This window comes from Cetorhinus maximus, chromosome 15 (assembly GCF_964194155.1).
Source record: "Cetorhinus maximus chromosome 15, sCetMax3.hap1.1, whole genome shotgun sequence".
Lineage (NCBI taxonomy): Eukaryota > Metazoa > Chordata > Chondrichthyes > Lamniformes > Cetorhinidae > Cetorhinus > Cetorhinus maximus.
The window spans coordinates 13,540,642-13,553,815 of NC_135893.1; the positions used below are offsets into that span (position 1 = coordinate 13,540,642).

At 42.6% G+C, this 13,174-nt stretch overlaps 1 protein-coding gene across 10 annotated transcripts in view; it reads left to right on the top strand.

Moving 5' to 3' along the window:
- prdm16 (PR domain containing 16) overlaps positions 1–13,174 on the top strand; it is a 798,908-nt gene that overhangs the window by 701,379 nt on the left and 84,355 nt on the right. For all 10 annotated transcript variants that reach the window (XM_078557892.1, XM_078557902.1, XM_078557895.1 and 7 more), the window contains exon 4: positions 12,386–12,488. In XM_078557892.1, coding sequence (XP_078414018.1) covers positions 12,386–12,488 — 103 coding nt within the window. The remainder of the gene's footprint in view (positions 1–12,385; positions 12,489–13,174) is intronic.

The following is a 13,174-nucleotide window of genomic DNA, read 5'->3' on the forward strand; positions in this document are numbered from 1 at the left end:
AGTCCTCATTATCGACTCCGGACCCCATGAAGTCTCATAGCATCAGGTCAAACATGGGCAAGGAAACCTCCTGCTGATTTCCACATACCACCCTCCCTCAGCTGATAAATTAGTACTCCTCCAAGTTGAACACCACTTGGTAGAAGCACTGAGAGTGGCAAGGGTGCAGAATGTACTCTGGGTGGGGGACTTCAATGTCCATCACCAAGAGTGGCCCGGTAGCACCATTACAGACCAAGCTGGCAGAGTCCTAAAAGACATAGCTGCTAGACTGGTCTGTGGCAGGTGGTGAGGGAACCAACAAGAGGGAAAAACATACTTGACCTCAACCTCACCAACCTGCCTGCCGCAGCTGCATCTATCTGTGACAGTATCGGTAGGAGTGATCACTGCACAGTCCTTGTGGAGACGTAGTCTCATCTTCATATTGATGATACTCTCCATCATATTGTGTGGCACAACCACCATACTTAAATAGGAATAGATTTCGAAAATTTCTAGCAACTCAAAACTGGGCAACCATGAGGCACTGTGGGCCATTAGCAGCAGCAGAATTGTACTCAAACACAATCTGTAACCTCATGGCCTAGCATATCCCCCACTCTACAATTACCATCGAGCCAGGGGATAAACCCTGGTTCAATGAAGAGTGCAGGAGGGCATGGCAGGAGCAGCACCAGGCATACATAAAAATGAGATGTCAACCTGGTGAAGCTACAACACAGGACTACTTGTGTGACAGACAGCATAAGCACCAACTGATATACAGAGCTAAATGGTTCCACAACCAACAGATCAAATCTAAACTCTGCAGTCCTGCCACATCCAGTTATGAATGGTGGTGGACAATTAAACAACTCACTGGAGAAGGAGGGTCCACAAATATCCCCATCCTCAATGATGGGGGCGCCCAGCACCTCAGTGCAAAAGATAAGGCTGAATCATTTGCAACAATCTTCAGCCAGAATGCCAAGTGGATCATCCATTTCGGCCTCCTCCGGAGATCCCGAGCATCACAAATGCCAGTCTTCAACCAATTCGATTCACTCCATGTCATATCAAGAAACTGCTTAAGGCACTGGATACTGCAAAGGCTATGGGCCCTGACAATATTCCAGCAATAGTACTAAAGACTTGTGCTCCAGAATTTACTGCGCCCCTAGCCAAGCTGTACCAGTACAACTATAACACTGGCATCCACTCAGCAATGAGGAATATTGCCCTGGTATGTCCTGTACACAAAAAGCAGGACAAATCCAATCCATCCAATTACCGCCCCATCAATCTACTCTCGGTCATCAGTAAAGTGATGGAAGGGGTCATCAAGCAGCACATGCTTAGCAATAACATGCTCACTGACATTCAGTTTAGGTTCTGATCTCAACTCATGATCTCATTATAGCCTTGGTTCAAACATGGACAAAAGATCTGAACTCCAGAGGTGAGGTGAGAGTGACTGGCCTTGACATCAAGGTAGCATTTGACCGAGTGTGGCATCAAGGAGCCCAAAACTGGAGTCAATGGGAATTGGCGGGAAAACTCTCCACAGGTTGGAGTCATTCCTAGCAAAAAGGAAGATGGTTGTGGTTGTCGGAGGTCAATCATTGCAGTTCCAGGACAACACTGCAGGCGTTCATCAGGGTAGTATTCTGGGCCCAAACATCTTCAGCTGCTTCACCAATGACCTTCCTTCTATCATGAAGTCAGAAGTGGGGATGTTCGCTGATGATTTCACAATGCTCAGCACCATTCACAACTCCTCAGATACTGAAGCAGTCCAAGTTCAAATGCAGCAAGACCTGGACAATATCCAGGCTTGGGCTGACGTGGCAAGTAACATTCATGCCACACAAGTGCCAGGCAATGACCATCTCCATGGTTATCACACTTGACATTCAAAGGCATTACCATCTCTGAATTCCCCACTATCAACATCCTGGGGGTTACCATTGACCAGAAACTGAACTGGGCTAGCCAGATAAATACTATGGCTACAAGAGCAGGTCAGAGACTGGGAATCCTGTGATGATTAACTTACCTCCTGACTCCCCAAAGCCTCTCCACCATCTACGAGGCACAAGTCAGGAGTGTGATGGAATACTCTCCACTTGCCTGGATGAGTGCAGCTCCAACAGCATTCAAGAAGCTTGACACCATCAAGGACAAAGCAGCCTGCTTGACAGGCATCCCATCTACAAACATTCACTCTTTCCACCACCAACGCACAGTGACAGCAGTGTATACCATCTACAAGACGCACTGCAAGAACTCACCAAGGCTCTTTAGACAGCACCTTCCAAACCCACGACCGCTACCAGCTCAAAGGACAAGGGCAGTAAAATATAGGAACATCACCGCCTGGCAGTTTCTCTCCAAGCCACTCACCATCATGACTTGGAAATATATTGCAGTTCCTTCACTGTTGCTGGGTCAAAATTCTGGAACTCCCTCCCTAACAGCACTGTGGGTGTACGTACACCACGTGGACTTCAGCGGTTCAAGAAGGCAACTCACCACCACCTTCTCAAGGGCAACTAGGGATGGGCGATAAATGCTGGCCTAGCCAGCAACGCCCACATTCCATGAATTAATTTTTAAAAACCCTGAAATTACATTGTACACTTAAAACTAGTGGCTAAACTGACGGAGAGAGGAGTTTCATTTAAATGTGTTAAGTATTCATCCACTGGCTCCCACAGAGTAATGTCAAAGTTCTAACTAATAAAAGTCCCTTTGGGTAGTTTAAGGTAAAGTTCTAAATATTGCTATTATTATCCTTTTCTTTAATATATTGTTGCATCTATTGCCAGCTGTCTCGCGTCTCCATTTATCTGTGACACAGCAACCCCCTCTCCCCCACAGCCTTTCCCTTCTCTTTCTCCAAAACCACACAAATACCAAGCAACCATTATCAGATTTAAGATTGTGGCTACCGTTCAAACATAAACTGTGTTCCAGTTAATTTGTTGATGATGTACACGGGGCCTCGTCTAACTACCACAGTTCGTGTATGCACAGGAATATTTCTCAGACCTGTCTTGCAGGTGTGAAGGATTTTAAAGATTCCAAGCTTGGTTGGTCCCTCCAAATATTTGTCAAAGTCATTCATTCCATGGCCAATTCTATTTCTTTAAAAAATGAAATATTGGCAATGCACAGCAGGCCAGCCAGCATCTATGGAAAAGTTTTGTGTGTATGTGCATTTCCTGTTCAGCATTTAATTGCCTTTGTAAATATTTCAAATGGAAATCCTCAATGTCAACAGTTTCCTATAACCATGTAGGAACATAGGAGCATAGGAACAGGATTAGGTCATGTTGCCCCTCAAGCCTGTTTCTACCATTCAATGAAATCATAGCTTACATCACGGTCACCTAACTCCATATTTCCACTTTCTCCCTTATCTCTTAACACCTTTGATTAGTAAAAGCTTATCAATACCAGAAAAATTAACAATTGATCTAGCATCAATTGCCATTTGCAGAAGTGAGTTCCAAACTTCTACACCCTTTGTGTGTAGAAATGTTTCCTAATTTCACTCCTTGAAGGTCTGGCTCTAATGTTTGGACTATGCTTCTGAGTCCTGACTCTCCAACCAGTGGAAATAGTTTCTCTTTATCTACCCTATCTGTTCGCCTTAATATCGGAAAACATCAATCAAATCATCCCTTAACCTTCTAAATTCTGGCTAATACAAGCCTAGTTTGTGTAATCTCTCCTTGAAATGTAACCATTGGTGTCCAGGTGTCACCCTGGCAAATCATCGCTGCACTCCTTCCAAGGCCAGTATATCCTTCCTAAGGTGTGGTGCTCAGATCTCACAGTACTCCAGGTGTGGTCTAACCAGGGCTTTGTATAGCTGAAGCATGACTTCAGCTCCCTTTTATTCTCAGCCTTTAGGTATAAAGGCCAGCATCCATTATTTGTTTATTTTCTGCACCCGTTCATGACATTTTAATGATCTATGTACCTGAAACTCCATGTCTCTTTGGACCTCCACTGTTTCTAGCTTTTCATCATTTAACAAGTATCCAGTTCTATCCTTTTTAGTTCCAAAATGGCTTATCTCACATTTGCCTACATTGAAATCCATTTGCCACAGTTTTTCCCATTCGCTTAATCTAGCAATATTTCTTTGTAATTTTATGCTTCCATCTACATTGCTTACATTACCTTCTATCTTTGTATCATCGGCAATTTTGTGTATGTATCTTTCTATCCCATTATCTAAGTTGTTATTGAATAGTTGAGGCCCTAACACAGATTCTTGGTAAAACCAGTGGCCACATCCTGTCAATTAAAGTACTCACCCATTACCCTACTCTCTTTTTCCAGCCACTCAGCCAATTTCCTAGCCGTGTTAATAATTGGCCTTCAATTCCATGGACTTCAGCTTTAGCTAACAGCCTCTGATGAGGGACTTCATCAAACGCCTTCTAGAGATCCATATAAGTAGCATCCATAGTCGCTCCCCCTCCACTATTTTAGTCATCTCTTCAAAAAATTCTATCAGGTTTGTCAGATATGAACTTCCCTTTACAAATGCATGCTGCTATCTCTGATCAGCTGAAAATGTTCAAGGTGTTCAGTCACCCTATCACTAATTATAGACTCTTTCAATTTCCCAATAACAAATGTTAGGCTAACTGGCCTATAACTCCCTGGATTCACTGTCACCTTTCTTAAATAGTGGAGTGACAATTTTTCAATCTAAAGGGATGATTCCCAAATAGAGAGGACTTTGGAAGATTATAATTAGGGCATCTGCAATGTTCTCACTCACTTCCTTTAAAACCCTGGGATTGAAACAATCTGGTCCTGGGGATTTGTCACTCTTTAGTGCCATTATTTTCTTCATTACTGCTATTTTGCTTACATTAATTTTGGTGAGTCCTGCCCCAATTAAGTATTAGTTTTCTTGGGATGTCTGGCATGCTGACTTCTTTCGCTACTATAAATACTGACACAAAATAATTATTCAGCATGTCCACCATCTGCCATTTCCCTATTTTTATTGACAATTATCAGTTTTGAAGGCATTGCTCGTGACTACCCTCTTTTTCTTAATATAATTGTAATTTATTTTGTGTTGATGTTGATATCCCTGGCAAGTTTCTTTTCATCCTCCCTTTTTGAAGCTCTTACTATCTATCTTGTCACCCTTTGCTTTTCTTTGTATCTTTTCCATTTACCAGGATATGTTATTTTTGACATTTTTGTATACTTTTTGTAGTTGCAGGTTCTGGTTACTAAGTGGCTATGCAGAGCAAGATTCTGAAGTCTCTCTCCTAATGGCACTATCTTGCAGAGTAAAACTCAGTGGGCTGAATTTTGCTGTCGGCGAGCAGGGGGCGGGGCCTGCTTGCCAACACGTAAAATGATGCGGGATGACTTCAGAGGGATCCCCCGACGTCATGCCGCCCCATTTAAATTTTCAGGAAGGCGGGGGCACAGCCAAATCAGCAGTGCGCCCACCGACCTGTCAATGGCCAATTGAGACCATTGACAGGATCATTAAAACAATTAAAGGACCTGTCCATCCAACCTTAAGGTTGGTGGGCAGGCCAGGAGCCCCGGCGGCAATTAGAAAAAACATGAAACCTCATCCAGCGGCGGGATGAGGTTTCATGCAGGGTTTTAAACATTTTAATAAAGTTAGTATGTATATTATGAACATGTCCCATCTCATGAGGGGGACATATTAGGGAATTTTTTTTCTTCTATTTTTAACATTTTCCAGAGTGTAAGCGATCTCCCTGAGGCAGCACTTAGCCTCAGGGAGATGTGCACTCTTTCGTGCGCATGTGCGAAAGAGCGCACTCTTGCTTTTGGGGAATCCCCCCCTGCCCGCACAGGAAGCACACAGCGCTTCCTGCCGGACGTCACGCTGGGCGGGCCTTAATTGGCCTGCCCACGTAAAATGGCGGCGGGGCCTGCTTCTCCGGCGGGGATCTGCTCCCCGCCCACCAGAGATTGGGTCGGGCCCGCCCACCTGGCAGGCAGAAAATTCTGCCCAGTATCTGATGGCGGCCAATTTACTAATATAAAAGAGAAAAGACAGGTTAACAATTTTTGTCGACACTTTGTGTGTTCTGAGAAAGATTTCCAGATGAAAAGTTAATCTGTCCTTCTTTTTCACACTGAGAGACCTGCTTTTCAGCAGTTTTTCTTTTATTTCTGATTTCCAGTAATTGCATTTTTCTCAGCAATTTTTTTTGTTATTTGTCTAATTTTTGACTTGCAGAGGAATGCTGCCTGAACTTAAAATGGAGGAATGGGTTCCTTAGAAAAGGGCATGAAATTGATCTTTTTGTGTACAGACGAGGAGTCCTTCCCTTGATTTCGACGAGAGAATGAAAATAGGTTGCAAAGATGCTGATATTACTGACAAATCAAAAAGTTGTTGTTGCTTCCCACCCTTGATTGTGCTGGGCAGTTACTACGCTTTGGCGAACTGGCAAAGGCGACTGCCTCAGGGCATTTTCCTGCAGCCTCTGGACTGAAGTTTTAGCAGATGTGGGAGTAGACTGCCAATCTCCTCCTATTTCCTTATATAAAAACAAAATAGTGTGGGTGCTGGAAATCTGAAATAAAAACAGAAAATGCAGGAAAAACTCAATAGGTCTGGCAGCATTTGAAGAAGAGTCATGCGTACTCAAAACGTTAACTGAGTTTTTCCAGCATTTTCTGTTTTTATTCCCCCTACTTCCTTCTTGTTCTACCTGTCTGTCATTCCCTGATGGTTGGCTCTCATGGTAGAATAGCAGAAAAACGTTCTCTTTTTTGCTTTCAATGTTTGGATTTGGCTATCCACAAAAGTGTGGCTGCAGTGCTACCCAAAATCTCACTAAACTGTGGGGAGGGTTTGGGCTGGAATTTGCAGGAATCAGAACATTGATTCCATACATGACTGAGGTGAAAAGAAGCATGCAGCTAACATTGCAGTGGCTGCAGTCCTGTCCAGTATCCTGTCACCTCAAGACAGAATCTTCTCAGCAAGTAAGCTAGCTGTGCTATGGAATCTCTGTGTATTTTTATGTCAGTGCCTCAGTATTGTATGCTTACAGGTGTGTCAGGGAGATTAGGGATTTAATACATATTGGTTATTCCATGCTTTATATATGGCTGGATTGGTAAGATTAGCTGCGAGCGAATTCATCGGGTCTCACTGTCTGGTTTCTTGCTGATTATTTTGACTGTTGGCTTTCTTCATTTGTCTCTTGTGAACAGTTCAAGTGATCAGCTGAGTAACATCAGTTTTTTCATTGTTTTCTTTTGATTGTGGGATGGGTTATGGTTTTAGAATGAAATCAGTAGACTACCAGTGCTCTTCAACTTTTGTTTAAATTCTAACTTATTTTTGTTGCAAACCATACCTGTAAAAAGACATAGGGAAGTCTTTTAATTCCACTCTGCCAGGACTGATGCACCCATTTTAACTTGCTGCTTTTATGAATGGTCTTGGTGTCGCAATCTCTTAGTAATAGAGACGCAATGTGGGGAAGGTTCAGAGGTCAAGCCTGGCTGATGTGATTAGTGGGAGTGACAGAATGTGCTTTCAAACAACTCAGCAGATCTCCGAGAGAGAGAGAGAGAGTCAGAGAGATATAACTTCACCAGCACAGGGAAAGAAAGGGTTGAAGAGCTGGTCAAGAGGGCTGAACGCTCTGCCTCTGTTGCTGAACAGGGGCCTGATACAGCTCTGTGTCCACTGGAGTTCTCTGAGCTTTCCAATAGTTTGAAACTTATCTATCTGGAGAGCATGCAAACAAGTCCAGCACTTTGAGGCCCACAGTAGCAGAGTTCCACATCTTTAAATACAAACACAGGTCAGCAATTTCTGATTTTATTCTGAGTGTTATTTGAGGAAGAATCTAGTGTAGCCTGCATGTCATTTTAAGCAATATTTTTGTGTTTTCATTTCACTTTCTATTATAAAGTGCAGTGTCAAAACCAAACAAGAGGCAGAGAGGTGGTTCTCTTCTGGTGTTGCAATTCAGAATGCTGGGAGTTAATGGTGTTAGAAGCCCCTTAACTCCTTAATGAATGAATTTTGCTTTATCGTTTATTGCTTTTTTTCTTGATAGCTTTTGATCGTCCTGTTTTGCCCAGAATGCTCAGTCACAAACAGACCCAATGAGCTCCCCTTTTGTTCTGCAGTGGAGTTTCAGAACTAAAATAAGTTTTTGAATATATGCACATATAGATCCATACTATTAAGGCACTTTTCATTATTGTGATGCACTGTGATTTTATATTATCTTTTAATTGTGGTTAACCATCATTAGAAATGGAAAGATGATTAATGGAGATGCACCATATGCACATAGTGTAACCTAAAAAGGGGAAAATTGCTGTGAATGCTCAGATGGTCAGTAGGGGTCACTTCAACCCCGGTCAGGACCTTATTTTTTGGGGAATCTATGCTGCACCCAAAAATTTAAAACTGGTCATTGAACCTGCTTTTATGTCCCTGAAACGAGTGTCTCTTTCCTGAAGGTCTGAGCCCTCAAATTTCAGAGAAGGTGGTGATACCAGTTAAAGGAAGGTGATGGTGGGGTGATGATCCATGGCAGGTGTAACATAGGGATGGTGTGCTGTGTGGCAACATCGCAGTTAGGTCATGCTCTGATTCCATAGTGTAATTGGGGATCTCAAAGGCTTGGAGGTAAGGTGGGAAGAGGGATAATTGTTTCAGACTGTGGAAATACATGTGAAATGGTAAGTGGGACAGTTAATGGTGTTTATCCTCATATCAGAATACTGGGGAATCTACACCTTTGCACCGAATCATAAAGAGAAAGGCCAAAAGTTTTGTCATGCTTCAGCTCCCAATTAGGACAGTATTATGACACTCCCCAATGGTTGGGAGTGGTGGGGTGTGTGGGGACTCAAGTCACGTTCACAAGTTTTCATTAGCTGTTGACAATTATCTGAATATATTTCTATAGCCCCCATAATTTATTATCTTGAATTTAATGTCATTACAGAATGGTTTTTTTGTGTTGTAAACTGGTTGAAGTAAATATTGAGGGGAAAGAATTATTTGTTTATTAAATTTTAACAAATTGTATTAAAAAACAAATCAACAGGAATGTTCCACGGAGCCAGAACTCAGTTTTGTATTGTGAAGAGAAACGATCTTTGTTTTCCTTTCTCTTGAGATGTTATGAAAGTGCTGAATTTACTGAAGAACTGAGCAAGCTCATAGTTCTGAACAAGTATTGCAAATGGGATACAAAGAACAATGTCCACTTCGCTAGGCAAGGGCGCCTCCTAGTGGCAATAGCTATTAATTGCAGCTAAGGGGTAATCACTTAAATCCTACACAGAAAGCAAAGACCCCAGTTGGACAAGGGCTGAATCTTGTGCACCGTAGGCTGAATTAACCAAGGGCAATTGGGAGACTTTGATTCTTTGAAAAGCTCCTTGAATTTTGCATAGGGGAAAGCTGCCTGAATTTGCAGCATTTCACAGGAAATGGAATGAACATTTCAGTCACTACTTAACTAGTTGAGAGTTCTGGAATAAGCCAGAATGGGAAGGAGTGACGGCCTTTCCCTTTTGGGTTTTTACAACAATCCAGGTGCTTTCATGGTCACCTTAGCTAGTGCCTTTTGACAATTGACCAAGCGTATTAAATTCAAGTGTGTTTTGAGCTCACTAGTTTCTCGTTTAATTCCATAACCACTAAGGTACCATAGACCAAATCTCTCCTTACTCCTTACAATATGTTTTATTGTTGTTTTCCAGCAAGGGGGTTAAAGTAAAGGAAGCAAGGCAGTGGCAGCTTTGAATCCTGTGACCTGAGCTGACGCCACAGATTATGAGATTGAAGCATTAATCTCTTGTCCTATGTTTTCCCATTTCTCTCCTGCAGTGATTGTTTCTTAATGGGTGAGATTCCACGAATGCCAGTCACCCTCTGGTATCTCCCCCATGTGCTTTTCTTTGTGCGTCAACCCAGACACCAAGACTGGGCAGGTTGCTCAACCTTTACAGCCGTGTCCACTCCATTCCTCACCCCATGTCACCGAACAGTTTTCAGGAGTGCAACGCCCAGCTGGTTTCTCTACATGGCCTACATTTGACTATGGTTCCGCAACATATGGTTGACTCTTACTGCTCTCAGAGCAAATTAAGGATGAGCAGTAAATATGACCTTGTCTGTGTCACCCACAGCCCAGGAGCAAATAATTAAAAGACACATCCATTTGCCATACGGCTTTCTGGCATCCATTTGCCATATGGCTTTCTTCACATGTCCAGCTTACACCCCCCACACACCCCCCACCCACCATATTACTTTATTTTTATTTTTATATCTTTATTTACAAGTATGATTCTCTTTCTCTCTAGTAATCCAAAAGATGTTTGTTGACATTCTGGGCTCTGTTGAACATGTTGGAGATTTGCCTGCCCCACTCTCCCCCTAGACACAGAGCATTTGGCCCTGGGCTCAGCCTTATGAAGCCAACTCCAGCTGCAACTTGTATGTGTTTTGTGTTTGTATGTGATTGTTTTTTGTGTGTATGTTTGTATAGGCGTGTGTTGTTTGTGTTTGGTGGATGTGTGTCTCAACTGTGTGTGTGTGTGTGTGTGTGTGTGTGATGAAATAGGGCTTGGGCAGTAGTACAAATGAGCAATAACAATGCGGCAGCTCCTTTTGCATCCTGTCTTCCCAATTTTCTTTACCAATGTGGAAAAGAAAATTAGGTTTAGAGAGTAAAAGGGGCCAACAATTCACCAACGTCTGATTTGTGCTTTTACCCAAGACCAATTTTCACCATGTATGTGTTTTTGTGCGTGCATGATTTTTTTTGTCTGTTGTGCGAATTGCTCATTCCTCTTGTGACGCTCAGGTTATAATAAAGCACTGTTCTAGTTATTTCCCCTTACAAAATGCTCAACACAAATCCCAAAGGCAAAAATAGGTTCTGGTAACATTTAGCATCTAATGTAATTGTTCTGCCCTGAGCTGCTTCTCATTTTCTTCTGCCTACATCCTTTTTAATTCCCTTCTTGCCACTAGACTATAAGTTTTCAAACTGGGGTCCTGACCCCAGGGTGTCAGTAGGTGGAGGGGAGATCATAGAGCATTCAAGAGGTCACCAGGTTTCAGTTCTTGTCCTATCAGATTTCTGTATTTGTTGAATTATTTTCACATCATTTCTGTTGCTATACTCTAATACCAAAACAAATTTTGCAACAATAATGCTTTTTCTTCAGGTAACTGCCACTGTCCATTTGGATGTTGAATTGAGGAGTGCTAGGTGCATGTCAGTGTTCGTAAGAAACCCCCATCACAAAGAAAACAAATTGATGTGCTCTGCTCAATTTAAGGCTTTAAGTAACTTGATGAATCGAAACATGACAACTGTCAGCACAAAGAGCTAAATAGTATAATGGAAAACCTGGGTTCTTTTCTTTCATGAGATGCCATCCTCAATCCAGAGTCAACACCCTTAGTAGGAAACATCCCTCTCTAAGGTGGTCTGCCATTAACATCTATTATGGAATTAAAAGTGTCTTTGGTGCCAATCTTTCGTCAGCTGCCCTAACTTTCCACCTTTGGCTCACTCCTCACTCTTGAGGGTTTGACCTCAGAGCTTTTCTTTCTTGTCATTGTCCTGTTGATCAAGAGCCCAAGCCCCAGTTGCTTGAAGCGTAGATTGTTCAAAACACCATGAACTGCCATTGAATCTTCCCCATTGCAGATAGGATCTGCAACACCAAGGTGCAGGAAGTGGCTGCTGATTGAACAGAGGCTTCAGGCATCCGTCTCTGATAGCCACCATTGCCATGTTCAGTCCTTTAGTGGCTCTTTGTTAGTCAGAGCTGCCATTTGAAGTTGTGGCTAAGGCTTATTTTACTGAGCTGGTTCATAAACCAGATATCCTAGTGACTGTTGCCAGCTTGAGAACCAGTGGGTTTCAAAGCAACAGCTACAAGGTCAGCCTTAAGCAGTGAGCCAACTGACATTTACTGATATCTCAATACTTGTTCTTAAGGTTTTGAAAATCCACTATCCCAGTCTCTTCCACTTTGGCTGTGGAGAATTGTATGGCTGGATTGCAAATTCCATTTAAAGTTTTTCTGTATGAAGAGTGTGACGTGAAGCAAGAGAACTTTTCACTTTAGGTTGGAATGCAGTTGTGGATAAGTGAGACAGAATGTTGTTCAGGGCTGAGGTTTATATTCTAGCCCTGTGAACAGGAGTTGCAGTGAAGGAACTATTGGTATTAGTTGCTGTAAATCTACAGAATCCCAATTTATTCAGTAGGGTAAGGACTAAATCAGTACTCGCTGTACTTGCTGTATAAACCTACAAACTCCCTCTTTATTCAGCAGCCTGGATTAATTCCATATTTAATCTTATTTCCAGATTTACTATAAAGTAATTAAAGAGGTTAAATCGGGTGACGAGCTGCTCGTTTTTATGAAGGACGGTGTCTATCCTGATGGGACAATGCCACCAAACATTGATGGTAAGGCTTGTTGATAAATCCACACTCATCTTGTTAAATATAAGTTAGTCAGTGTTTACCTTTGTCTGATTACGGTGAGACAATATGGTGCCTCTCTAATTGATTGCGGTGAGACAATACGGTGCCTCTAACTGATCATGGTGAGACAATACGGTCCCTCTCCATCTGGTTGCAGTAAAACAATACAGTGCCTCTCCATCTGATCGTGGTGAGACAAAGCGGTGCCTCTCTAACTGACCACGGTAAGACAATGCGGTGCCTCTCCATCTTATCACAGTGAGACAATGGAGCACCTCTTCAACTGATCGCAAATCTCTAAGACAAGAACATAACTGAAGTACACAATGTGGTAGATGTACCCCTGTGTACTCAAACAGTGACTCAGCAGTCTTCTGAGAAGGTGCTAAGAGAAGGTCTTTCCCTTTGTAAAAAGCCCCCATCTCCTATTCCCGTCAAGGAGGAGGGACAATCAATGACCTGCCATCCCAGCTTTCACCCATCTGTTTCCACCACTCTCTGCGATGCAGTAACAGTGGTCCAGCAAGTGGCAAGTGGAGTTCTCCCAACTGGACATTGTTTGCATTAAAAACCCAACTTTAGTTTACTCATTGCAAAGAAATCCACCCCTGGTTATTTTTTTGCTTTTTTTTGTATTCCTCCCAGTTTCCTCCTCCTCAACCTCATAA